Source organism: Hippopotamus amphibius, chromosome 12, assembly GCF_030028045.1.
Source record: "Hippopotamus amphibius kiboko isolate mHipAmp2 chromosome 12, mHipAmp2.hap2, whole genome shotgun sequence".
NCBI lineage: Eukaryota > Metazoa > Chordata > Mammalia > Artiodactyla > Hippopotamidae > Hippopotamus > Hippopotamus amphibius.
Window position 1 is genome coordinate 74,599,103 of NC_080197.1, and position 25,606 is coordinate 74,624,708.

Consider the following 25,606-nt stretch of genomic DNA (forward strand, 5'->3'; position numbering starts at 1 on the left):
AAATGGCCATGTGAGCTGCATGGGGAGAAACCCTGGGCATCTTCCAATCCCCATGCCCAGCCAAAATTTACAAACATTGCAATGGTGAGTAGGTTGGACCCCCAGACAGCATCCAGAGCCACCAACTAAGTAACAGATTAGGCTCAGCTCATAACCAGGCCACCACTCTCAGTTCTTGTATGAGTTCAGCAGCCCCTCCACGTGTTCACAGTGTAATGGGGTGTATTGGAAATATAATCTTTGGCCACTTCTACAGAAAATAAGAAATAAGAAGTGATGGAGAGGAAAGACTGAATGTAAAAGCATTGGATAGTCAACTAGACATGAGAGAAGAGCGAGGAGAAGTCTGGATGGGCTAGAGGAATACATGGAGAGGCTAACTTGGGGAATTAGAGTGGGAAAAGGAAAAGGTAATTATGTAGAATTAGATTTTTAATTGACCCATGAAAAATTAGGCAGGATAAGGAAAGCGGTATTCATCCTCTCCCACCAACTAACCTCCCACCCTCGACTTAGAAACTCACACCCAATCTGGTGCCCAAGACTGGTTAAAAACAGGTGATGTGACATCTCAGAGAAGAGCATACAGGAATGTTCAGGATTGAGTTTTTTCCATGAGTTTGTTTTGTTAGGAACGAGGGTGTGAGTGTGGACCAAGTTTAGAGTTCTTTGTCTAAATAAGAGTGACCTGGAGCATTTCTGAGCTTGGGCGAAGTCATGCCTTCATTAGCCTTTGAGGGAGGTGAAAGAAAAAGTTAGCTTACTCACCTTGCATTTCCCTTGAGGACCAATCCTCATTTGACATGAACATTAAATTATCAACAAAGCAAAAAGTTATTTTATTCAAAACATTTCATTTACAGCAATTTCCATATAACCCAATTACAGATCAGCAACACTCTATTGGAATACAGGCAGTTAGAATATCTGGGGCCTCATCTCACATTTAATATAACATCATGGGAAAGCCACTGTGGCTGTTTCAGGGGCACTTAGTTCAACGTCATCATACCCAGGGTCCCCTCTCTCTCCCTGGAGCAGACGGGGGCTCTCTTCTCCTTTCCCAGGATCAGCTGCCTCTCTAGAGAAGCACAGAGAAGAGCCTGAAATAGCAAAGAGAAGTTTGATTAGAACTGAGACAAAGGGACCAGACAGGCCCTGTGGTGGAAGCAAGTCAAGTAAGCGGTGATGACAAAGCATCCCTGGGGACCCAGGTTGTGCTCAGCAGGGCTCAGGCTATTTCACATCAGTTACAGCACAGATATGTCAGGGCTGTCCTATCAGTATCTGGATCTGGGGCCTCAGCTTTTCTGGGAATCTGTGGATAATAAGACATCTGTGGCCAATACAGGAGCTCTGTGAAGACCTGCTTCCTGGCTTATACAATCTGCAAGGAGATGGCCCAAAGAATGGTAAGAATCATAAAAACAAATTTAAGATTTTCTCCTTTCACAAATGACAGATGTGAATTTAGAATGAGAGGAAGACCAGAGACAGGAAAAACCTCAGTTCCTCACTGACAATCCAACTCTGCTCTTAGTCGCCTTGACTTGTGTTCCCAAATGCCCACAAATACTATCACAGGCAGCATCCACAGATGGCCCCTCCCCAGGCACCACACAGACCCTCAGATGGAGAATTACTCTTTTCCAGAGAATGAGCGCTTTCTCCTGGTCACTGAAACATCTGGAGCAGATTTGCCGTTAGCTGCCCACAAATTCTGAGCCTATGATCCATCACCATGGCTTATATTTAAGGTCACCATATATCATAGACTTTGTACATGTTAGTGACAACAGGTGAACAGAGCGCAGCTTCAATTATCAAAATGCTTCACAAATTCTAATACTGCAGTATCTTTTTTTAAACCTCTAACTACCTTTCATGTACGAGACAACACAAAGATGCTATCAAAATAGTTGTTCCATTTTTGGAGTCAGTAAATATGCTCAATTAATCTATGAAGTCTTTTGCTTTTTTTTTTGGCAGTGGTGCCACATCTTAGTCGCTCCCCTCCTCCCGCTAGGATTGAACCCAGGCCCTGGCAGTGAAAGCTCAGAGTCCTAACCACTGGACCACCAGGAAATTCCCTAATCTATAAGTCTTAATGCAAGCACATCACACATAAAGTTGCACAATTTGGAGACATAGATCCCAAGAACAGAGTGATTCCTCCCTCCCAAGGTGTCTTGCAGCATTAAAGATGGCGTATGTTAGAGGTGATGCTGTCACACACATGAGGTCATCCAAATTTGGAATCTCCAGGAAGGATGGGCACTGAGAGCTCAAATTCACCCTTTCCAGGACAGAGACCAAAGATTACAGGAGATCAGCTAACCCCACTCACCTGTCTGAGAGGCCCTCATCCCATCTTCCTCCTCTGGGGGCGGGTCCCCCTGGTTCATCATAGAAGCAGCAGGAGCCCGAGGCACGGGTACCTCTTCAGCATCATCATAACCCTCACCAGGGGCATCAGTCCTCTCATCTGGGGGTTCCAAGGGAAGACAAGGGGTTCAGGTGAAAGCACAGTAGATGGGTCGGTTTGGGAAATACCTACGATCCCTTATTACCCAGAGTTTCTGAACAGTGAAATAGAGATATCACTCACTCCTTGTTTCAAAAGATTTTTTCCTAAAGTTGTATTTCATTTTGATGTGCCCATAAACCAAAAAATGATTTTTTAAATCTCAGTATTTCTTTATTAAAACTACAAATCTCAAACTAATAAAGATATTTTTAAAAACTACATATCTCAAAGCAACACTTACACCAATGAGCAGTATTAAAATATTTTGACAAATTATGCTTCCCAGATATTATTTTTTAAAACAATGTGGGCTTGTTGTGACTGAATGAGGGTCATTCTGGACACAGAGAGCCCAGCCCCAACATGAGACATCACAGAAAAGCCAGAGAAAGGGGAGGACAGACCTCATCTGGAAACAAGGGATCCCTCTAGTCCCAAAGGAAGATTGTTCCCCTTGGATCTCATCCCTATCAGGGGAATTTTCCTACCCCCAATACCCAGTGAGGCAGGTCCACCTATACTACCTGCAGCACATCTATAGTCACCGTGGTCCTCACCATCTCCGGTGTAATATGGCAGTTTAGTCACCAGGTCATCTGATGGAAACCCTAGTGTGGGGAAAACATCACACAACAAACAGAATGACCCTCCCCACACCCATGGGACCTGTGTTAAGGCTGAGAAGAAATGGGGGACAGGCTTGGCTCCTGCCCTGTAGAGGGAGGCTGGGAGCTCACAGGGGCTCCAGAGAGGCCATCCTGCCGCCTTTGGAAGGTCTGCTGCTGTGAACCTGGGGCAGATGTGGGGTCTGAAGATGCTGGGAAAACAGCTCACAGCAAGTGGTGGCTGACAACCAGAGGTCCCAGGAGGACAGGACAGAGACACCCACCTGTGCTGCCCAGAAGATGCTCCTTCGCTGTCACAAGGTAATCAAGCTCCTCGTACACAGCCTCAGCAAGAGAATCTTCTACACTGGGTGAGGCTGAGAAACCACCAGCAGGTTAGAGACTGCACCCTAGACACCCTGAACAAGCAGGCTAACCCTCCATCTCCCCGAGGCTCATGTGTAGAAAAACCCTCAGGGCTGCTGGGACCTCTGCAGAGTCTCCCACCCCATGCACCTTGTCTGCTCCTTCTGCCCTTGTGTGACCCTGAACCCACAGCTCAACCCTGACTCTTTCTGGTCTCACAGAAGAGGCCATGACTTATGAGTGTTCACAACCCAATCCTAAGAACCTCTGTATATTCAGCCCTTAGAGTTTAAGATGCAGCAGATGGAGTTCTGCAGATTCATGGGGGTAAGAAGAGAGACCTGGCCCAGGTTTCCCCTCCTCACACCTGGCCCCATTTCCTGTCTCCACACACTTTCCATGGTACTCAGTACCCCCTGCAGCCCACCTCTGCGCTCTGCTCTCCATCTCAGCAGCTGAGTCACCAGGATGATGAGGACCAGGAAGAGAAGGGCCCCCAGGATGAGGCAGAGGATCCCAGGCAGGGAGAAGATGCCAGGAACAGGATTTGATTCTGGTCTAGTCCCTAAGGAGAACAAGGCAAGAGGGTTTGGTGAAGGTCCTGGACACACGGAAACTCCCTATGCCAGCATTTGCAGGGAGCTCTGGACAATGAAGTCCCAGCCTCAGACACAACTGGACTGACAGTGACTGGGCTCTATTAGGTCTTGTCCTGAGATGATTCAACTCAACTCTAGCCAGTGTGGGCAGAGGGAGAGCCAGAGATTATCAGGGAGCCTCCCTGCTGAGACAGCCTCTGAGGACCAGGCTCCCAGCTTCACTCCTTTCCTCCTGCTTCAGAAGACCAGAGCATCGAACAAGCCCTGGGACCAGCACCTTGTTGATGAGGAGCGACCCTCATGGGCAGGTAGGAAAGCCTTAGATCCTGCAGCACAGGAACCAGCCTCCCTTGGCCCATGGACATGAGAAACTTCTGGTCCCGTGAACCAAGGCAGGGGGAGTTTCCCAAGGAAAATGCCCTGGTTTCTCAGGATCTTTCCTTTCCTGAGTGGCTAATTCTGTCAGAGAGTCCACACAGCAGGTCCCAGGGCTCTGAATATCTCCCCTGCCAGTGGATCATGGCACAGTACCTGCTCTAGTGGGGGGCAAAGTTGTTCTTCCACCTAAAGAGAAAGACAGAAGTTTGGAGCATGGGAATTGGCCAGGATGCAGGGCAGCCCTTCTTCCCTCCTGAGCCCTAAAATCACCCCCCAGTCACCACAGCATCAGTGTTGAGTCCTCCCAGCTCCCCCGTCCGAGATCAGAGCTACAGCTCCTGGGTGCTTTCTGAATACAAATCCCACCACACCCCAGCCCAGCCCATTGCCCCAGCGCTGCCCCAGCTCAACCAGAGCACATCCCAAGCCCCTCCACTCACCAGAGCACCTCACGCCAGCATCCTCCTCGTGCTTGCAGTCGCTCTGCCCCCAGGGCTCCGCAGCACAGTCCCACAGGGAGGACTCCCGGCCCCCGCACTGCACCTCGTCCAGCCAGATGCTCCCATTTCCAGGGCCAAATGCCGCGTCCCGCACGGCTTCCAGGGCATGGCCACAGCCCAGCTGCTGACACACCACCTCGGCCTCTGCCAGGCTCCAGGAGTCATCACACACTGTGCCCCAGGAGCCGCTGTGCCAGACCTCCACCCGCCCTGAGCACACGCTGTCCCCTCCCCTGAGTCGGATCTTGTCTTTGTCTGAAAAGACAGCAGTACCACCTGTTACTGCCCCTGATGGCAAGGAAGGAGCCCCTGAGAGTCACAGGGGAGGAGGGAGGGGCTGGTGTACCTGTGCAGGGGGCCGCAGTTGGACAGCTCTTAGGTCTCCTTCCTGCAGGAGCAAACAATGGGAAGTGCTGGATCAGGGGCAGCTGGAGCTGGTCTTGTCCCCAAACAAAATTATCTAAGGGCCTTGGCTCAGTACAAACGACAAGTGAAAACAGAGGCCTCATTATGTAATGGCCTGAGACATCCACTGCATCTTATCACTAACACAAATTATCTATTTACTTGTTTACTTGTCTCCACAGCCCACAACAAATACAAACACACACATACACAGATGCACACACATACATGTTTTAGACTCAACTGAAGCTAATCACTTTGACTGGAAAATATAAAATCACACTAACAGCATCCTACAAGTTTGTGACAGACACACAGAAAAAGACAGTAAGTCACCTGCACACAAGACATAGGCTTCCTCCTTTGAAGAGCATGAACTGTATTTCCAAGGATCAGAAGGACACTGCCAGAGAGAGGTATCAGTTTTCCGACACTGGATTCCATCTACCCACCGGGGTCTAGAACCTTCCCTAAGAGCAACAGAAGAGTTGAGGTTTCCACTGTCCCCACAGCCAAGCTGTCTGCAGATGATGGACACGGTGATGTCTTCCATGGGGCTGCGGCAGACACTGCCCCAGGTCCCGTTGTAGAAAACTTCCAGCCACCCAGCACACTCCTGGTCCTCGCTCACCATCCTGAGGGCCAGGAACTCTGAGATTGAAAGGGGGAAACAGGACACAGTGAGCCCTCCACTCAGTGCTCTGGGTTTCCCTCTCTCCCAGAAATTGTGACACTCATCCCTGACCCAGATGAGGAGACACCCACTAGGTAACAAGACTGAAATTTGCCTCCCTTTTTTCTTGATTTTGTACATTTATACTCTTTTCCTATTTCTATCACAATGATGTAATGGATACGACCTGAGAGGAAGACCAACTGGGTGTGAACTTTGCAGGGAGGGGAAGCAGAATCCTGCTTCCCAACAAAACCTCTAAAAGAGTGTGTGAAAGGGATGTGGTGTGGATATTGGGGAGGGAGGCAGAATAATGGACACACAAATGTCCACATCCCAATCCCAGGAACCTGTGAATATGTTACCTTACCTGTCACAAATCACTTTAAAAATATGATTAACATAAGGTTTGGGATGCTGAGATTCAGCTGGAATACTGTGGATTAACCACATGAGCCCAGTCTAATCACATCCTTAGACCCACTATCCTTAGAAATGGATAACCTTTCCCAGCTCCAGTCAGAGGGAAATGTGACTAAGGAAGAACAGTCAGAAGAGTCACTGTTTTCTGTCTGAAGAGGAAGAAAGAGGGCTCTGAGCCAAGGAATGCAGGGCACTTTTAGAAACTAGAAGAGGCTGGGAAAAGGAATCCTCCTCAGAGCCTCCAGCAAGAACGCAGCCCTGTGGACACCTGGATGTTAGCCCACTAAGACCCTTGCCATTCTTCTAACATACAGAACTGTAAATAATAAATTCGTGCTTTTTAAAATTAATTACATTAAAATACCAATAGGATCTCAATATTTTAGTACCATAGGTAACTGAAGAGAGAAACCTGCTTTCAAGTGGAAACTTAAAAAATGGCTCTGCCAGGAAATATTGCTGAGAAGAAGGGACCAGAACCTCAGCTGCTGCAGGAGGAAGTGAAAGCATATAATCTTCACATCTACTAGGAAGACAGGCTGCATGGGAGGAAGCATCCTTCTCTGGCCCTTTCAACAACTCTCCCTCGGGGCTCAGAACCCCCCTCCTCCATGCCCCCACCCCCTCCCCCAGCCTGTGGACAGTGTGCAGCACACACCTGAGCAGGTGACCCCCGCATCCTCCTTGTGTCTGCAGTTGTGCCGCCCCCAGCCCTGGGAAGGGCACCCCCACACGTGGGACTCATTTCCTGCGCAGTTCAGGTCATTCAGCCAGATGGGCCCTGATCCCGCCCCGAAATGAGCAGACCCTGTGGCACTGAGGGCTTCTCCACAGCCCAGCTGCCTGCACACCACGTGGGCATCGTCCAGGTCCCAGCCATCATCACAGATGGTGCCCCAGGAGCCCTGGTGAAGGATCTCCACTCTCCCGGCGCAGTGACTGCCCCCGTCCACCAGGCGGATCTGTCTGCTGTCTGAGGAGAGAGAAATGGGACAATGGGGCCTTGACACAGGGAATGAGAAGGGTCCTCTGGTCCTGTGGGACCCTCACCTGAGCAATTGGCGAGGCTCTCCTCTGAGGCTGCAGAGCCTGCTGGTTCAGACAGGGAGTGGTTGCATTGGGGCAGCACCTGGGTCTGGTTTCCTGCAGAAAAAGGAATGATCAAATGATTGGGAGGGCTGAAGAAGAGGAAATTGAATCAAGCTAAAAAATAACCTAGTGATGGGTTCTGAGATGAAAGCTGTAACTTAGCAGTAAAGTTATCATAATTTTAGAGTTCACCTTCTCCACAGAGAGTTCTGCTTCTAACAATACCACAATTCCTGTTTTAAGTCAACCATTGCACCACGAATGACTTTAGAAAAACAAGAAAGTATCAGTACTTTTAATATGATTGTAGAACTACCAAGCCAGTGAGAATTTTTGGAGCCAAGCTCTCAGAGAGAAGTAAAGGGAAAGGTAAGCCACTTCCCTGAGGACTTTGTCAATTCAAAGGTAATAGCTGAGACTCTGAAAAGCTCATCAGAGATTTTGCCAGACACACAGGCCTCAGAGAACACAAAACACAATTCAAGGTCAGCCAAGGAGGTGGAGCCCTGTTAACCAGGACACTTGGACCATAGAAGAAACAGTGAACAGTTTCCTTAAAAAAGCTATGTTGGATTCTTTATAATCTAAATCACAAAATGCATGTTATTGACACATGCCTTTGTCAGTTCTGGAAGATTAATGTTACCTTTTGGTGATGACATCTTTCCTTCATTCTTTACGTTCCTGGGAGTTTTGCCTTGCTGCTTTTACATTTGAGAAGCAGACAACATCCCTTATCCCAAAATCTTTACTAATTATCTTCAGGTAGTACATACTTTTCTCTGACCCTGTACGGATACACTTGTTCCACATTTCTTGCTCCCTCTTGTAGCAGAATTCTTAAGCTTTTATGTCTTCTCTGGTTCTTACAACTCACCAGGCTGGCTGCTGTGAACCTCTCTTTGGTTTTACAGAAGGTTGTGCTATAGCTGTTTTGTGGTTGCTCCCTGCCACAGGCTCTAAGAATATTTTTCTGAGAGAACTTCATTTACTGGAGTTTGCTCTCACCAATGCATGTGGAAACGCACACACAAGGAGCCATCTGCAGAGTGGAGATAGGTGTGGGTTTAGATCTCAGGGCGTTAGGGGTGCCTATATACCCAGAGAGGGGGATTCTCAGGTGAGGCTCCCCCAGAGGCTCGTGGGTGGGCTTCCTGCTCAAGTCCTGATCACAGTCAACAAGAACATCCTTTTATGCCCTCTGACATTCTTAATCCTTCCTATTCCTCTCTCCTCCCAGTCTTAAAGGTCCTGCCTCAGCACTCTTGGTGCTGCTAGAAAGAAGCAGCTTTCTCCAGCAGCATGGCACACAGCTGGGTCTCTGGGCACTCACTCACCCACTCACTGCTCTCTTTTTCTCCCACGGGAAGGGCCCCTCCATTTACTTCTGCTGTGCATTGTGTCACCTTGGGGCCAGTGACAGCACTGGCAAAGTCCCCTTAGCCTCTGTAGTCATTCAAACTTGCACATTTTTTCCTCCGATGGAGTACTAAAATCTCTCCTCAGGAATCTTGGACTTCTGCAAAGTTTCTCTCGTGTAGCTGTCTGCCCAAGTCAGCACTCTTCAGGTTTCTCCAGGTTTTCCCTGACCATGGTCTAGAGGAGCTGGGGCAGTTTCACTAACTCCTGCTGGGTCCACACTCTGTACCAAGGTCTGTCTGCCTATTACTGGATGCACAGATGGGTTAACATTCTCCTGGGTCCTTGGCATAAAAATACTTCATCCCACAACTTTGGAGAGGTACTTTTTTTTATTGAAGTAGAGCTGATTTACAATGTTATGTTAGTTTCAGGTGTACAGCAAGGTGATTCAGATACATATATAAAACTGTGCTATACAGCAGGTCCTTTTTGTTTATTTTATATATAGTAGTGTATATTTGTTAACCCCAAACTCCTAATTTATCCCTTCCTCTCCTCCTCATTTCCCCTTTGTTAATCATGAGATTGTTTCCTATATCTATGAGACTATTTATGTTTTGCAAATAAGTCCATTTGTATCATTTTCTTTTTAGATTCCACATAAACAGATATCCTATGATATTTCTCTTTCTCTGTCTGATTTACTTCACTTAGTATTATAATCTCTAGGTCCATCCATGTTCTGCAAATGGCATTATTTCATCCTTTTCATGGCTGAGTAATATTCCATTGTGTATATATATATATATATATATATATATATATATATATACCGCATGTTCTTTGTCCATTCATCTGTCGATGGACATTTATGTTGCTTCCATGTCTTGGCTATTATAAACAGTGTTGCTATGAACACTGAGGTGCATGTATCTTTTAAAATTAGTTTTCATCTTTTCTGATATATGCCCAGGAGTAGGATTGCAGTATCATATGATAGCTCTATTTTTAGTTTTTTAATGAACTATCATACTGTTCTCCATAATGGCTGCACCAATTTACATTCCCACCAACCGTGTAGGAGGGCTCCCTTTTCTCCACACCCTCTCCAGCAATTATTATTTGTAGACATTTTAATGATGGCCATTCAGACTAGTGTGAGGTGGTACCTCATTGTTGTTTTGATTTGCATTGCTCTAATAATTAGCAATGTTGAGCATCTTATCTGCATGTCTTCTTTGGAGAAATGTCTATGTAGATCTTCTGCCCAGTTTTTGATTGGGTTGTTTGGTTTTTTGATATTCACAGAGGCACTTTTGATCATGAATGTATGGTAAATTACTTTTTAAAAAGAGGGACAAAAAGGAGGGACATTTTACACCACCATGATGCTGATGTCATTCCCTCTCTGCCAAGATTTTTGAATATTTAGCGAAACTAGAAAAATTCTTTGAAAAACACCACTTGAAATGATACAAGAACCATGAGAAATCTGAATTATCCCGATTTTATTAAAAATATTAAATTTGTAATTAAACCCCATCAACAATAACAACAAAACCAAACAAAAAGCAAATAACTTCAGGCTCAGATGTGTTTCAGTGTAATCAGTTATTAATATTGTGAGAAATTAAAATTTCCTGAATTTGAATGACTATCTTTGTACTTAAGAAATACATGCTGAGGAAACTAGTAAAAGAACCTGATGGGAGTAGACTGTCAAAACATCGCACAGATCACACACCCCAGCCCCGGAAGATGGGGAACTGCCTCAAGTCCCCCACTTCGGGTGACATCTCCTTGCTTCACGAGTCTCAGTCCGACAGGGCTAGCTTTGGCGAGGGGACGGAGCCGGATCAGGAGCCGCCGCCGCCATATCAGGAACAAGTTCCAGTTCCGGTCTATCATCCAACACCTAGCCAGACTCGCCTGGCAACTCAGCTGACTGAAGAGGAACAAATTAGGATAGCTCAAAGAATAGGCCTTATACAGCATCTGCCTAAAGGAGTTTATGACCCTGGAAGAGATGGATCAGAAAAAAAGATCCGGGAGTGTGTGATCTGTATGATGGACTTTGTTTATGGGGACCCAATTCGATTTCTGCCGTGCATGCACATCTATCACCTGGACTGTATAGATGACTGGTTGATGAGATCCTTCACGTGCCCCTCCTGCATGGAGCCAGTTGATGCAGCACTGCTTTCGTCCTACGAGACTAATTGAGCCAGGGTCTCTCATCTGACTTCAAGTGAACCATCATTTTTGGTGGTTTTGATCTTTTGTCACTGAGCCCAAAGAGCCAGGGATTAGGAATTAAGATCATGCACAAAAGTTTCCTAAAAATTCCTGAATGGCTGCAGATGTTGGGGAAAAGTATGTGATATTTTAGAAACTTAGGGGGAAAAGTAGGATGGTATTTTTATGTAAAGCCTTGACCCAGTGTTCAAAAATATAATTGTATTTAGATCTTGTTATTGCTCCAGTACATAGGAATTGTGTAAAGTGTTACAGCAGCTTATATGTTTAAATTGTGTATGTCGAAGATTAGGAAAAAGATAGTGGTTGTTTTTCCTAAATGAAATAACTTCTTCCCCCCACCCAAATTCTTTTCTGAAGTTGCTGGCATTTGGGTCAAGGTTTTATTAAAAGCTACATTTTATAACACTGGCACAAAAAAAGTAGTTTTAAGCTTGTTTGCACAGTTCTTTTTTTCCATTGGAAATGGAATTCATTGCCTTAGGTCTTTTTAAATAGTGTATTATTATTGTTGGGGCTGGCTCTATGCTTGAAAACCAGTTTATTTATAACCTGTTATAAGTGCTATATCTGTTTGCAGTTAGGAAGTGCAGAATTCAAAGTGATCTCCTAGCTTGTAAGCAAACTGAGATGCACTATCCCTTTTCTATTAAAAAATGAGTTAATGTGTCAAGAAACCAACTCTAGTAAAGTGGGGTTTAATATTACCCTTTCTTATGTATTCTAATTATTTTGGTTGTTCATATGGTGATAATTAAAAAGTCAAGGTAAATTTAAAAAAAAAAAAAAAAAAAAAGAACCTGATGTATATAAGTAATTCTCAAATGGTTCAGAGGGGACCCATACCTTGTCTGAGGTATACAATTATTGCTTATACATTGTTCTCTATGAGTATATGTAATTAAATAATAATGTTTATTTAAAAAAGGATTAGTGGGACTTCCCTGGCAGTCCAGTGGTTGAGTCCCTGCTTTCACTGCAGGGGGTGTGGATTCAATCGCTGGTCAGGGAACTAAGATCCTGCATGCTGCGGCACAGCCAAAAAATTAAAAACAAAACAAAAACAAAGAAAAAAAGTAAAAAAGAATTATTGCTCTTAACATGTCTCACCCTGACTTGCAAAATGAATAAGCAGTGAAAGGAACCATTTCAACCATGAAATTTCTACCTTTTGAAGCCAGTTTTCCCTCACTCTTTGCTCTTGGGGACATTTCACTCCAGGAGCATCCTGAGTACCAGTTAGCCTTTCCCTATCTCTTACCTGAGCAGATCACAGAGGCTGTGTTTCCATGGGTACAGTCAGGAGCACCCAGGGCAGTCACAGGGCAACTCCACAAGAAGGACTCAGCCCCAGAACAATGAAATTGGGCTTTCCATATCTGATCACTTCCTTCCACAGAATATGGTCCTCTGGGGGTAGAGATGGCAACTCCACAGCCGAGCTGATGACAGACAACATTGGCATTGGCCAGACTCCACTGGGAGGCACAGAGTGCTCTCCATCGTCCAGAAATATTCATCTCCACTTGCCCCTCACACTGATTGGTGCCATTTTTTATGAGCCGAACTTCCGTGTATGCTGGTAGAGGAAGACAGGATTTCAGTAAAATCTCATGTTTTTCTCACCTGAAAAGGGTATGCAGGAAGGTTAAAGTCCTGATGTGCATCTCACCTGAACAGACAAGGTGAACAGCTCCACTGTGATGACAAGTGCCTCCTGGACAGGGCACTCTGGGGCAGGACAAGAGCTCAGGCTCCTCCCCTTCACACCTGAACTCTTCAGCCCAGACCCTGCCCTCTGATGCTCCGAAGGGCCTGTGTCCCAGGACAGACACTGCCTTGCCGCATCCCAGCTCTGCACAGATGACCTGGGCAGTGGGGAGTGTAAAATTCCCATCAGACACTGGGGTCCAGCCTCCTCCAGAATGCACTTCTACTCGCCCTGAGCAGTGTCCATTTCCTTCAGCCAGACGCACAAATCCTAAGAAAAACAAACAAACAAACAAACAACAAAGCCAGTGAGTATTCATGATCCTGGCTTGGCAAATGGAAACAACATATCACATCTGTGACATGAAAAAGTTTGAAAAGTGTAAAAATTTTTCTTTTTTCAGGAGTGGGGCATGGAGAGAGTTTGACAGCTATTGTCAGAATTGCATTTTCGTGAGCAAGTTTCTGAAGAGAAATCCAGAAGGATTTGTAGGATCAATTTGGAATGCCTGAATCCCAACAATATATACTTTTGAGGTTGATCAGAAATGTGAATTCCTTATCTAGGGGCCAGGAAACTACAGAGCCCAAGACAGATCATCTGCAGTGGCTGAATACCAGGAACATGTATTTTAAGGTTGGTTGGAGAAGTGAATTTCACACTTAGGAGCCTGGGACTACAGAGCCCAAAGAAACTGCATGATGTGTGGACACTCAAACCTGAGTGCAGAGATATGAAGAACAGAAACGACCAAGAGGGACATGGACTATGAGAGAATTGAGACCTATCATCCAGAGAAAGTTAGAAATCCATCCTGAGCCTTGTGAGGTTAATGGTCTGAATAGTTTTCTTTCCCAGGAGCCAATCCTCAAGTGATTTAGTTAAGAAAAATCATGAGGGCTGGATCCATGAGTGCATGCCACCCTGTAGACAGATGGGAGCTTGAGAGAAGAAATATAGACATTAAAACTAGTTCACTTTTAAGGTTTTACATTCTATTTTCCTGATAATTTTTGATGGCAAAAATAGCAAGAATGTCTTAGGTGACCTACGTGGGAAAGAACATCAGTTAAGAAAGCTCAGAGAGTCATAGGAGTGGGGGCAGGTCCTAGCCATCTCTCTTGAAACCCCACGATTTGTCAATGAACCTGGGAGAGAATAAGTTCTCGGCGGGAGTTTACAAGACAGCTGAGTTTACTGACTTGCTTTTAGAGGTTTTTCTTCTGAGACAGGAGTCATAGAAAATGCCAAGGAGTAATAGTAATTGATTTTGTTACTGTCACTGTACTAATTCCATATTCCTATCTGGCATCAGCAAGATAACACAATAGGATGTCCCCAACACACATTCTCCCATAGAAACAATGATTTGGCAGTCATTCGTGGACAAAACCGTGCCCTTGAGGGAGCACTGAAATCCAGATGGGAGTTTGCAAAGCCCTGGTGAAGTCAAAGACCAAGAAGGGCCAACATGAGAAGTCAGGTCCACACAAGCCAGTGGCAGGCCTGCTGATTGTGGTCGTAGCTGCAGACCTGAAATCAGCCTCAACACCCTGTAGACTTTGTTCCAGCCTTGCTTGTCTGTGGTCCTACCACCAGTCCCATTTGCCAAGGTACTCAGGAGAAGCCATGCCCATCCATGCCAATAACATGCCTGCCAACTGTAGACAGAACTGGGACACATACTCAGCTCTATGTTGTGGCTCCAACCCTGCACCATGAAGTTCTTGAAGGCAGTCCTCTCTGCCCAGGGATCCAGAAGGAGCCACAACCATTGGCAACCCTGGTAACAGGATGGCCAACTGCAGACCTGAGTGCAGACTCTGAAGCAGCCCTGCCACATGGGTCCAGACCCACTCTACCACAGTAAGGAGGCAATCTTGCCCATCCAGGCATCCAGAGAAAACCACACCCATTCACACCCTTGCTAATAGACCCACTGACCACAGACCCAACGGCAGCACCAGAAGCAGCCCAATAACCTGACTCCACCTTTGCTAGACCATGATCTCAGAGCAGTCCCATTGGTTCAAGGACATGGAAAAAGATCTTCACTTGTGGAAACCAGTCTGCAAAGTCTGGAAGGAGTGTCTGTTCTTTCAAATGCACAGTCACCAATGCAAGCCTCCACAGATCAGGAAGAAGCTAGCAAACATGACACGACCAAAAGAAACTCATAAAGCTCCAAGGACTGACCCTAAGGAAATAGAGATCTATGAACTGCTTGATAAAAAATGCAAAACCAATTGTCTTGAAGCTAAGTGACCTATGAGAGAACACAGAGTGACAACTAAACACAATCAGGAACACTATTCATGATCAAAATGATAAGTTTAATAAAGAAATAGAATACACACACACACATACACACACACACACACACACACACAACCAAACAGAAATTCTGGGGCTCCGCAATAACTGAGTTAAAAATTCAATGGAAAGTGTCAAGCAAACTCTTGGAGAACACAGAATAAGCAAACTCTAAGACATTCCATTTGAAATTATCCATTTAGAAAAACAAAAAGAAAAGAGTGAGGAAAACATCCGACATATGATATGCCACAAAGCCAGATGATGTATGTATGTGTGTGTGTGTATATGTGTATATATGTATATATACACATATCTATATATATAAATGCTTTTCCAGTAGGAAAAGAGGAAGAAAGGGGCAGAAAGCTTATTTAAAAAACTAATGATTGAGAAAGTCCCAAATGTAGGAAGAGAAGTGGACATCTTGATTCACACAGCGCAAAAGTTCCCTAATATGTAGAACCCAAAGAGGTCCACACCAAGACACATTATATTAAATTATCAAAATTCAGAAACAAAGAGAAAAAAAATTTTTGAAAGCAGTAAGAAAAAAGTGACTTGTTACAAAGGAAGACCCTGTAAAGCTAGCAGCAGATTTCTTAGCAGAAACCTTGAAGTCCAAGAAAGTCGGATGATGTATCCAAAGTACTGCAATGAAAAAAAAAAAAACCCTACACTTTACCTGGCAGGACTATCCTTTAAGAATGAAGAAAAGATATATCTGAAGGTGATATATATATCTCCCAGACAAGCGAAAACGGAGGGATTTCATCACCACTACTTTACCAAACAGTTAAAAAGAATTATTCAAGTTGAAATGAAAAAACACTAAACAACAACACAATGGTATGTTCATGTATGAAAGTATAAATCTGATTGCTAAATATAAAGAGAAATACAGAATATTGTAATACTGTAATAGTGGTACATAACTTGCTTTTAACACTAGAATATAAATATTTATAAATCAAAAGACAGAGAATAAGAAAAAACTATAATCACAGAGAGTTGATGGAAACAATATATAAAGAACTTAATTCTAACATCAATCACTTAAAGTCTGGGGGAGGAATAAAATGTAGTTTCTGCATGATTTTGTAGTTGTTTTCTTAATAACACTTCCCTTCTGTTACAGACTGCCATAACTATAAAATGCTTGATACAAGTTCTATCATAACTACAATAAAAAGTATAGTACATACACAAAAATAAAGAGAAAACAGTCAAAGCACACCATCATGAAAAGTCACCAAACCACAAAGAAAAAAACAGAAGAAGGCAGGAACTAGAGAACTATAAAACAGACTGAAAACAATTAGCAAAATGGCAATGTAATTCCTTACCTTTCAATATGATTATAAATGTAAATGTACTAAACTTTCCAATTGAAATATGTAGAGTACCTGAGTGGATTAAAAAAAAAAAAGACACAACTACATATTGCCTACAAGAGACTCACTTTAGATTTCATGACACACATAGACTGAAGGTGAATATGTGGCAAGAGACAATCCATGCAAATAACCAAAAGAGATCAAAGTCAGGCAAAAGAGACTTTAAGTCAAAAACTGTCATAAGAGAGGTAATGATAAAAGGGTCAGTTCAACAGAAAGATATAACAATTACAGATATATATATATGTAAATATAGCTGTATATATATACCCAAAATTAAAACTCCTCAATATACAAGGCACCATGGACAGCTCTTGAGGGAGAAGAAGAAGCAATACAGTAATAGTAGAAGACTTCAACATGCCACTCTCCATAACTGATAGATCATTCAGACAGAAAATCAAAAAGGAAACAGCAGACCAGAACAACACTATAGACCAAAGGGAACTAACAGATATATATATATATATAGAACATTTACCCAACAGCAGAAGAATATGCATTCTTCTCAAGCACACATGGCATATTTTCCAGAATAGATGACATGCTCAGTTACAAACAAATCTTAACAAATTAAGAAGATTGGAATCATTCCAAGTATATTTTCTGACCACAGTGGAATGCAACTAAAGGTCAATAATGATAAGAAAACAGAAAACTTCATAAACATACTGAAATTAAACATATTTAGATTGTATTTTAAGATTTTTTTCTATTTCTATAAAAAGTGCCACTCAGGGAGATCAACTTGATGTTTTGTGATGACCTAAGGGGTAGGATAGGCAGGGTGGGAGGGAGGTTCAAGAGGGAGGGGATATGAGGATATATGTATACGTATAGCTGATTCACTGCTATACAGCAGAAACTAACACAACATTGTAAAGCAATTGTACTCCAATAAAGACATGTAAAAATAATAATAATAAAATAAATTTTTAAAAAAACAGTAAGATACCATTACTGATCTATTAGAAGGGCTAAAGTTGACTGACCAAACATTGATGGGGATATAAATGAACTCTTATAGTGCTAGTGCCAATGTAAAATTTAAAATTAAAATTTTTAAATTTAAAGAACAGTTTGACAGTTTCTTAAAACGTTAAACAATACACCTATCATATGATCCAGCTATTCCACTCCTAAGTGTTTACTTAAAAGAAAATCAATTATACTCCATATAAAGACTGCTCATCGTGGCTTTATTTGTAACTGCCAAAAACTGATGATAAACCAAGTGCTCACAAGGGATGAATGGATACACTGTGATACATCCATACAGTTGAACACTATTCAGCAATAAAAAGGAATGCACTACTGATTTATACAACATGAATAAATCTCAAAATAATTTATCTGTGTTGAAAAAAGCCAGACAAAAAAGAATATATTCTGTATGAGTCCATTTATATAAAACTTTAGAAAATTAAAAATAATATACAGTGACAAAAAGTAGATAAATGCTTACCTGACAAGGTGGAGGTGGAGAGGATGTACAAATGGACACAAGAAATCTTTTGGGGTGATGGATATGTTCAGTATCTTGATTGTGGTAATGATTTCACAAATGTATACACATGTCAAAACATAAATCTGAACACTAAAAAAAAAGTGCAACTGGGATTTTGATAGAGATTACGTCAAATCTGCAGAGCACTTTGAGTGGAACAGACATTTTAACAGTAGTGATTCTTCCAATCCATGAACAAAGGGTGCCTTTTCATTTATCTGTATCTCCTTTAATTGCATTCATAAATGTTTCATAATTTTGAAAGAAGATGGCATGCTGCTAAAAAAAAAAAGAGAGAGAGAGAGAGACAGACAGACAGACAGAGTAAGAGGAATGAAGCAGAAAGCAAGTAAGCCCTAATTTGGAGAGTTCTGAGTTATAAAAGCCTCAATATGAATAAAGGACATAAAACACTTAAATAAGTTTTTAGTGTATTTTATCACCTTTTGTTCCCCCATCTACCACCAAACCCTGCCATCCTTTCCCATTTCTCCCACTTCAGACGAGCAAATAAAATGAGAAGTTAAGATACAAATAGATGAAAAGAAAATGAAAAAAGGGAAGCAACAGCCATAAAAGTACAGTGGAGGTGGGGTTTGTGGCAAGGAAGTTGGGATCACAGGGAGTTTTGACACTAAAGGAGGGAAACCAAAATAAAAATTCATCATTTTGTCATCCAAGGAACATATTTTGAAGAGAATGAAACAATTCAATGAAAAAAAATTTTAATTCATCAAGCACAATTACCTGATTTCGAAGTGTATTCTGATTATTTATTGCTAGAATTATTTCTGTTAAAAGACTGCCCGATATCCAACCAAAAAAATACAAGACCTTTTGAAAAAGCAAAATGTAACTCAACAAAATTTTTAAAAGAGCGATCACAAAAAACAGATTCAGAAATTACAGAGATTACTGAATTGGCTGCCAAGGTCATAAGCCACTAATACAAATGTGCTTAATGAAGCATAAAGATAAAGCCAAGAGAAAAAAACTAGAAAAAAATAACCAAATGGAACTCCTAAAATGGAAAAATCAATATATGGAACGAAACATTATCTGGATTTGGACTTCTCTGGTGGCACAGTGGTTAAGAATCCCCCTGCCATTGCAGGGGACATGGATTTGAGCCCTGGTACTGGACGATCCCACATGCCACGGAGCAACTAAGCCCATGCACCACAACTACCGAGCCTGCACTCTAGAGCCTGCAAGCCACAACTACTGAGCCCACGTGCCACAACTACCGAAGCCCGTGTGCCTAGAGCCCGTGCTCTGCAATAAGAGAAGCCACTGTACTGAGAAGCCTGAGCACCACAGCAAAGAGTAGCCCCTGCTCGCTGCAACTAGAGAAAGCCCGTGTGCAGCAACAGAAAACCAACACAGCCAATAAATAAATAAATAAATATCTTTAAAAAGTATATTAAAAAAGTAAATAATGGGAAAAGAATGTGGGAAGACATTCTGGAACCTTTTTGAAACATTGAAAATGTTGAAGTATGTGGGTCGAGCGATGGGATTCAGAATGTCCTGCTTGAGCAGTGGAGGAGCTGAGGGTGCGGGGCATGGAGACTAATATCACCCTGTTTGGTCCTGAGGGATGGCTGGTTAGCCAAAGACGGGTAAGATTCCTCAGAGGAGGAACAACCTAAGACAGGCACAGCTGCAGAGGGGCCAACAGGGGTGGTGCATAGAGCCTTCCTTATATCACCGTGTTTGGCCCTGGAGGATGACTGGTTAGCCAGAGACAGGTAAGATTCCTCAAGGGAGGAACAACCTAAGACAGGCACAGTTGCAGAGGGGCCAACACGGGTGGGGCACAGACCCTTAATCCTTTTGAGAGAGGTCTCCTGCCCCCAGGGCTGCTTTGCTCTCCACGCCCAGCTCAAATCAGGACCCAGGAGGCAAACAAAGATCATTGCCCCCAGTCATGTGAGGCCTTTGATTGTTTATGGGATTAACCTGGGAGTGTTAGACCCTTAGGCTATGCCGAGAACTCAATAAAAGCAACATGGGATCAATCAGCGAGGCTCTTGATCCTAGAGGTCTTGAGTCCCCCGGTTCCCACTTTTCTCTTCAGTCTGTGTCTGTGTGTTCTTCAAGCTTGTGGCACCCGTCACTCACCTCGAGTCGCCGAGTTGATCCCGGCAAAAGAATAAAAAAGAAAACATTTTTTAAAAAAGAAAAATTATCTCAACTTAAAAAGAGATTAGACACAACAAATTAAAAGAATTGGGAAATTAAGCACATAGCAATAGAGACTATCCATGCTGAAGCAGATAGGGGAAAAAGGCAAGAAAATACAAATGGAAACTCAATGGCATTTGGGATACTATTAAATCAGGTAAAAAATGTGTGTATTTGGAGACTCAGAATAAGGAATGAGAAGAAAAATAGCTTTAAATGATGGATGGAATTTTTCTATTTAATGAAAACTATAAACCCACTGATCTAAGAAGCTAAACAAACCTAAAACAAGATAAATGTAAAGAAAACCACACCAGAGCATTTGATATTGCAATTGCTGAAAGCCAGCGATAAACAAGCAAAGAAACAAAATAACCTAAAAGCAGTCAGGAAATACTGACACATTATATACAAGGGAAAAAAATAAGTATTACTGACTTTTTGTTAGAGGCAATGCTAGCCAGATGACAATGTAAAAACATCCTTGAAGTACTGTGGGGAAAATTGCTAACCTAGAATTCAGTCACCTGTGAAAATACCCTTCAAAACTGAATGAAAATCAAACTGTTTTCAGATAAATAAGAGATAATAGAATTGGAGGCCACCAGACACACACTACACAAAATGTTACAGAAAGGTCTTCAAGCTAAAGAAAAATGACAACAGATGAAACTTTGGATCTACCCAAAGCTATAAAGACTGTTCTAAATGATAATTCTGTGGGTAAATATAGAAACTTTTTTCTCATTTTGAAATAACAGAATAAGGCAAAAAGAACACCAACATGTTATAAGATTTATAATAAATTTGTAAGTAAAATGTATGACAAAGATAGCACAAATGACAAGAACAGGGAAATGGAAGTGTACTACAGTAAGGTCTGATGTTATATGTTAAGGGACATAATATTATCTGAAGGTAAAATGTGATTGAAGAATAATAATTTCAACATTATGGTAAACTCTTAACAGGTGATATAGCTAATAAACCCATAGAGTAAATAATATATTATAGTAAAAATAATCAGATTAAAATAGGAACAAAGAAAATATAGAACAAATAGGCTAGTAGACCTAAACAACTAAATCAATACTTCTTTAAATTTAAATAATTTAAACACTTCAAATAAAACCAAGATGATCAGACTGAATAAAAGTAAAACAAAACTATACACCCTCTACAAAAACGTAGATACATTAAATACAAAAATAAAAACATATTAAAGGTAAAAAAGATGTAACTTGCAAGCACTCATCAAAGAAAGATGTAGTGTCTGTGTTAGTATCATACAAAGTAAGGCTATTAAAAAAATGGTATATACAAAGAAAAAGAGGAAATATTTCATGATGATAAAATACAAAATACATTATGAACTATCAAAATTAGTGGGCTACAACTGAATGAGCACTTAGAGTCTTGATGCTTCCTTGATTTATTCATTAGAATAGAAAAAAATGAATATAAATGACCTAAGATTTCATCTCAAAAATCTACAGAAATAACAGCAAATCACAAGCAGAAAAAAAAGAGAAATGAAAACTAAGAACAGAAATCAATGAAATAGAAAGGAAATATACAATAAACACAATAATGTCAATGATTATTCTTTTAAAAGGAATGATAAAACTAATCAAGCAAGCAATCAAGAAAAAAATGGGAGAAAACATGAATTAACAATGCCAGGAATGAAAAGGGGAATATCATTGTGGATCTTCCCAACATTTAAGAGAAATGAGGTGGACTTCCCTGGTGGGGCAGTGGTTAAGAATCTGCCTGCCAATGCAGGGAACAGGGGTTTGATCCTTGGGCTGGGAATATCCCACATGCTCTGGAGCAACTAAGCTCGTGCGCCACAACTACTGAAGCCTGCACGCCTAGAGCTCACGCTCCGAAAGAAGAGAAGCCACTGCAATGAGAAGCCCGTGCACCAAAACGAAGAGTAACACCCACTCATCACAACTAGAGAAAGCCCCTGTGCAGCAACGAAGACCCAATGCAGATAGTAAATACATACATACATACATACATACATACATACATAAATAAATAAAATGAAAGAAAATAAATGAGGGGCTTCCCTGGTGGTGCAGTGGTTAAGAATCCACCTGCCAATATAGGGGACACAGGCTCCAGCCCCGGTCTGGAAAGATCCCACATGCCGCAGAGCAACTAACCTGTGTGCCACAACTACAGAGCCTGCATGCCGCAACTACTGAAGCCTGTGTACCTAGAGCCCATGCTCCGCAACAAGAGAGGGCTTGCAGTGAAGAGTATCCCCTGTTCTCCACCACTACAGAAAGCCTGCATGCAGCAAGAAAGACCTAACGCAGCCAATAAATAAATAAATAATTTTTAAAAATTAAATAAAAAGGTGAAAGAAATGAGATATTAACTAATTTTATCCTAATTTGGAAATCTTATATAAAATGTGCTGAGTCCTTGAAAAAGAATTACTTAAAAAACGCAACTTACCCTAAACTGATACCCCCCAAAAATTGGAAAATCTCAGTAGTCTTATATTTGCTAAAGAAATAGAATCCATATTATAAAAACTTCCCACTAAGAAAATTGCAGCCTTCAAATGCCAGCTCTTCCACAGAGCTCAGAAATGACTCCCACATCAGGACAAACGAAGAGAGGGTGGGAAGGAATGAGAGCAGGAAGGAAATGTAACACAGAAGCCATGGTGAATGTACGAGGTGACATGGATCTTGATCCCAGCCTCCCCTCCTGCAATCCTTGCGTCCTCATCCTCTCACCATTGTGCACTTCAGTACTGCAGTCCTTCTCAAGTTGTGAAGCCCCTCCCAAATCTTTCTCCTGAACCCTCTGAAATCTCCTCTTCATTTCATAAAACCTCCTCTACATTCTTCTCAGGTCATTGTTTCTACCTTCAGATTTCTCCTAACACAGGTTGTCACTTCCAACAATCCACTACGGAGGCTGAAATTTCTCTTCCAAACCCAACTCCTAAAATTGAGAGGAAGAAACTCCAAGAGTTTGATTTCAATTATCTTACAGTGATATCATTAGAAACTCCAATATCACACAAAGTTCCAACATCACACACTCCATTTTTATTTAGAGGCTGAATTATCAAAATAAGGCAGGGCCCTGTGTAATGTTTCCACAAGCTTATTTGCAGTCAAAATCATAATTAGGACATTGTGACAGTAAGGAATGTTACCTAAAGTGCTAGAAAAGAGTTTTTGTAAAAAAATCCGAACTGAAATTCAAATGCACCTTGAAAATAATTTTTAATAATAATAGTAAAGAGGATGGAAGAAACCTTTTGAGGAGATGAATAGGTTTATCGCATAGACTGTGGTAATGGATTCACAAATGGATACATACCTCCAAAATCATGAAGTTGTATACATTAAATATGAACATCTTTTTGTATGTCAGTCATACCTCAATAAACTAGCTTTGTAAAATGAAAATAATTGCTCTTTAGGGACCTCAACTAGTATCATTAAAAATCTGCTGAAGGTGAGATTGGAAAAAATGACTTTTCCAATGATCTTCCCCAACATAACATAAAAGAACTCATTGGCTATGGGCTGCTAAGGACCTACTGCATATGTTCTCAGGGATCCCCCATTCCACCATCCCATCACAAGGAATGGCCTTTTCCTAAGACCCAACAACCTGCATTTGGAAATTCACTGTGATAGCTGATAATATTTTCTTCAATTCCAGCTATTCTGATGGGATTAAAGTCCTGGGCATCACATCCACCATTGTGATAAACACTGAAAACATCTCTGGCAGAGTCTGTGACCATCCACTCACACCCTAGTTTCACTGCTGTCTTTACTGCATCCACCTTGGCACAGGTCAAATACACTTAGACAGTATTGAGCACTTCTTATGACTCACTACACATTCTCTTATCCTCATTGCCCTTTGTACTTGCTTTGTTTAAGCTACCATAGTGTAAATTTTAAAACTTCACATTTTCCTGCAGCCTCAATATCCCCAACAGGTGGGATGTGAGAACCCCACCCAGGTGACCAAGTGCACCAATGTGATGAGACTAGCCCCTGCCACAAATCCCCCTTCTTGCCTTCCCTGATTGAGACCTAGTACATTCAAATGCACCAGTGAAGTCCCCTCATGCCTTTTCCTTGTGTAACTACACCCTGACCCCCAGCATAGTCACTTGTCCACAAATCTTCACTCCCTCTTTTGGGTCCTCACTGCTTGGTTGAGCCTGGTCTATTGGTGCATCCCCCATGTGACCCCCTTATATTGTGTGATGACTCTGCCTCTCTAGGACCTGTGAGTATAATAAACTTTGTTTCTTGGTACCTCTCCTATGTCCCCTTTTTTGACTGCACCTGACTGACCATCTCATAAACAAATACAAAACAGCTACCATGATGAAACGAAGTCATAGAGGTCCAACCCAGCAGCTGCACCTGTATGAAGCATTTGACCTCACCTCTCTGCCTCTAATAACACACCATAAAGACCTGAAGGGCCCAGTGACCAATAGGTCTGCAGCCTTTACTGTCTAGGGCCAAGCAAGCCCTTGCACCCTGCTGAGCACCTAATACTCTAAGAATTACTGTGTGACTGAAGTCTTCACCCAAGGATGCTCTAAAGTCTGTGATCCATATTCTCATAGTTATTCTGGGATTGAGATTGAGGCTTTTCCTGCTGGGGATCCCCTTCCAGACCAGATAGGCCTTACCTGAGCAGACTGCTCCAGCATCCCAGTCATGGGAAAAGCCATCATTATGATAATATTTGATACCAGAATGTGTACAGTCAAAGAGGGATGACTCTGTCCCTTTGCAGGAAACATAGGAAAACCAAATGGGGCCAACTGCTGGCCCAAAATAAGCCCCTCCAGGAGCATCAACAGCAGCTCCACACTCCAGCAGCTTGCACACCACAGCTGCGGACATCAAGCTCCATTGATAATCATTCACTGTGCCCCATTCTCCCTGGTGCTTCACTTCCAATCTCCCCTCACAGCGATGGCCTCCATCCTTCAGCCGCAGCTCCAGAGCTGCAAGAGAGACACAGACACAGAACACAAGACACAGGAGAGACTTTAGGAGACCATGCTACAGTGTTTTGGTAAGTATTAAAAAATGAGCTCTCTGAGGGGAAAAAAAGAAGTCCCCAATGTATAGCATTTGTTGATTTCTCTGGTGTAAAGATTCCCACCATGACCATTTTTATGCTACCAATGTGGCATCACTGAACATGGAGCTGGGAAGGGAGGCACCCAAGTATTTCCCACAAGCCTGTAGAACCCACCTCCAGGGTCACCAGGACAGGCCTTCAGAGGACT

The 25,606-nt window shown here is 42.5% G+C and overlaps 2 protein-coding genes across 2 annotated transcripts in view; one reads left to right on the forward strand and one right to left on the reverse strand.

The window, feature by feature from the left end:
- The window catches only part of LOC130834045 (uncharacterized), a 491,328-nt gene that overhangs the window by 159,895 nt on the left and 305,827 nt on the right, over window positions 1-25,606 (reverse strand). Inside the window, 6 exon segments of the mRNA XM_057704144.1 lie at window positions 4,916-5,230; window positions 5,717-6,031; window positions 7,135-7,449; window positions 7,527-7,619; window positions 12,445-12,762; window positions 12,856-13,164. Of these exon segments, the coding sequence (XP_057560127.1) occupies window positions 4,916-5,230; window positions 5,717-6,031; window positions 7,135-7,449; window positions 7,527-7,619; window positions 12,445-12,762; window positions 12,856-13,164 (1,665 nt within the window).
- LOC130832652 (RING finger protein 11-like) lies at window positions 10,605-11,948 on the forward strand. The gene has a single exon (XM_057701190.1). The coding sequence runs from the start codon at window positions 10,605-10,607 to the stop codon at window positions 11,148-11,150; it is 546 nt and encodes a 181-aa protein (XP_057557173.1). The 3' UTR covers window positions 11,151-11,948.

What these genes read in the sequence shown, in the direction of transcription:
- LOC130832652 (XM_057701190.1), top strand. Translation starts at nt 10,605, where the DNA reads ATGCTGAGGAAACTAGTAAAAGAACCTGATGGGAGTAGACTGTCAAAA.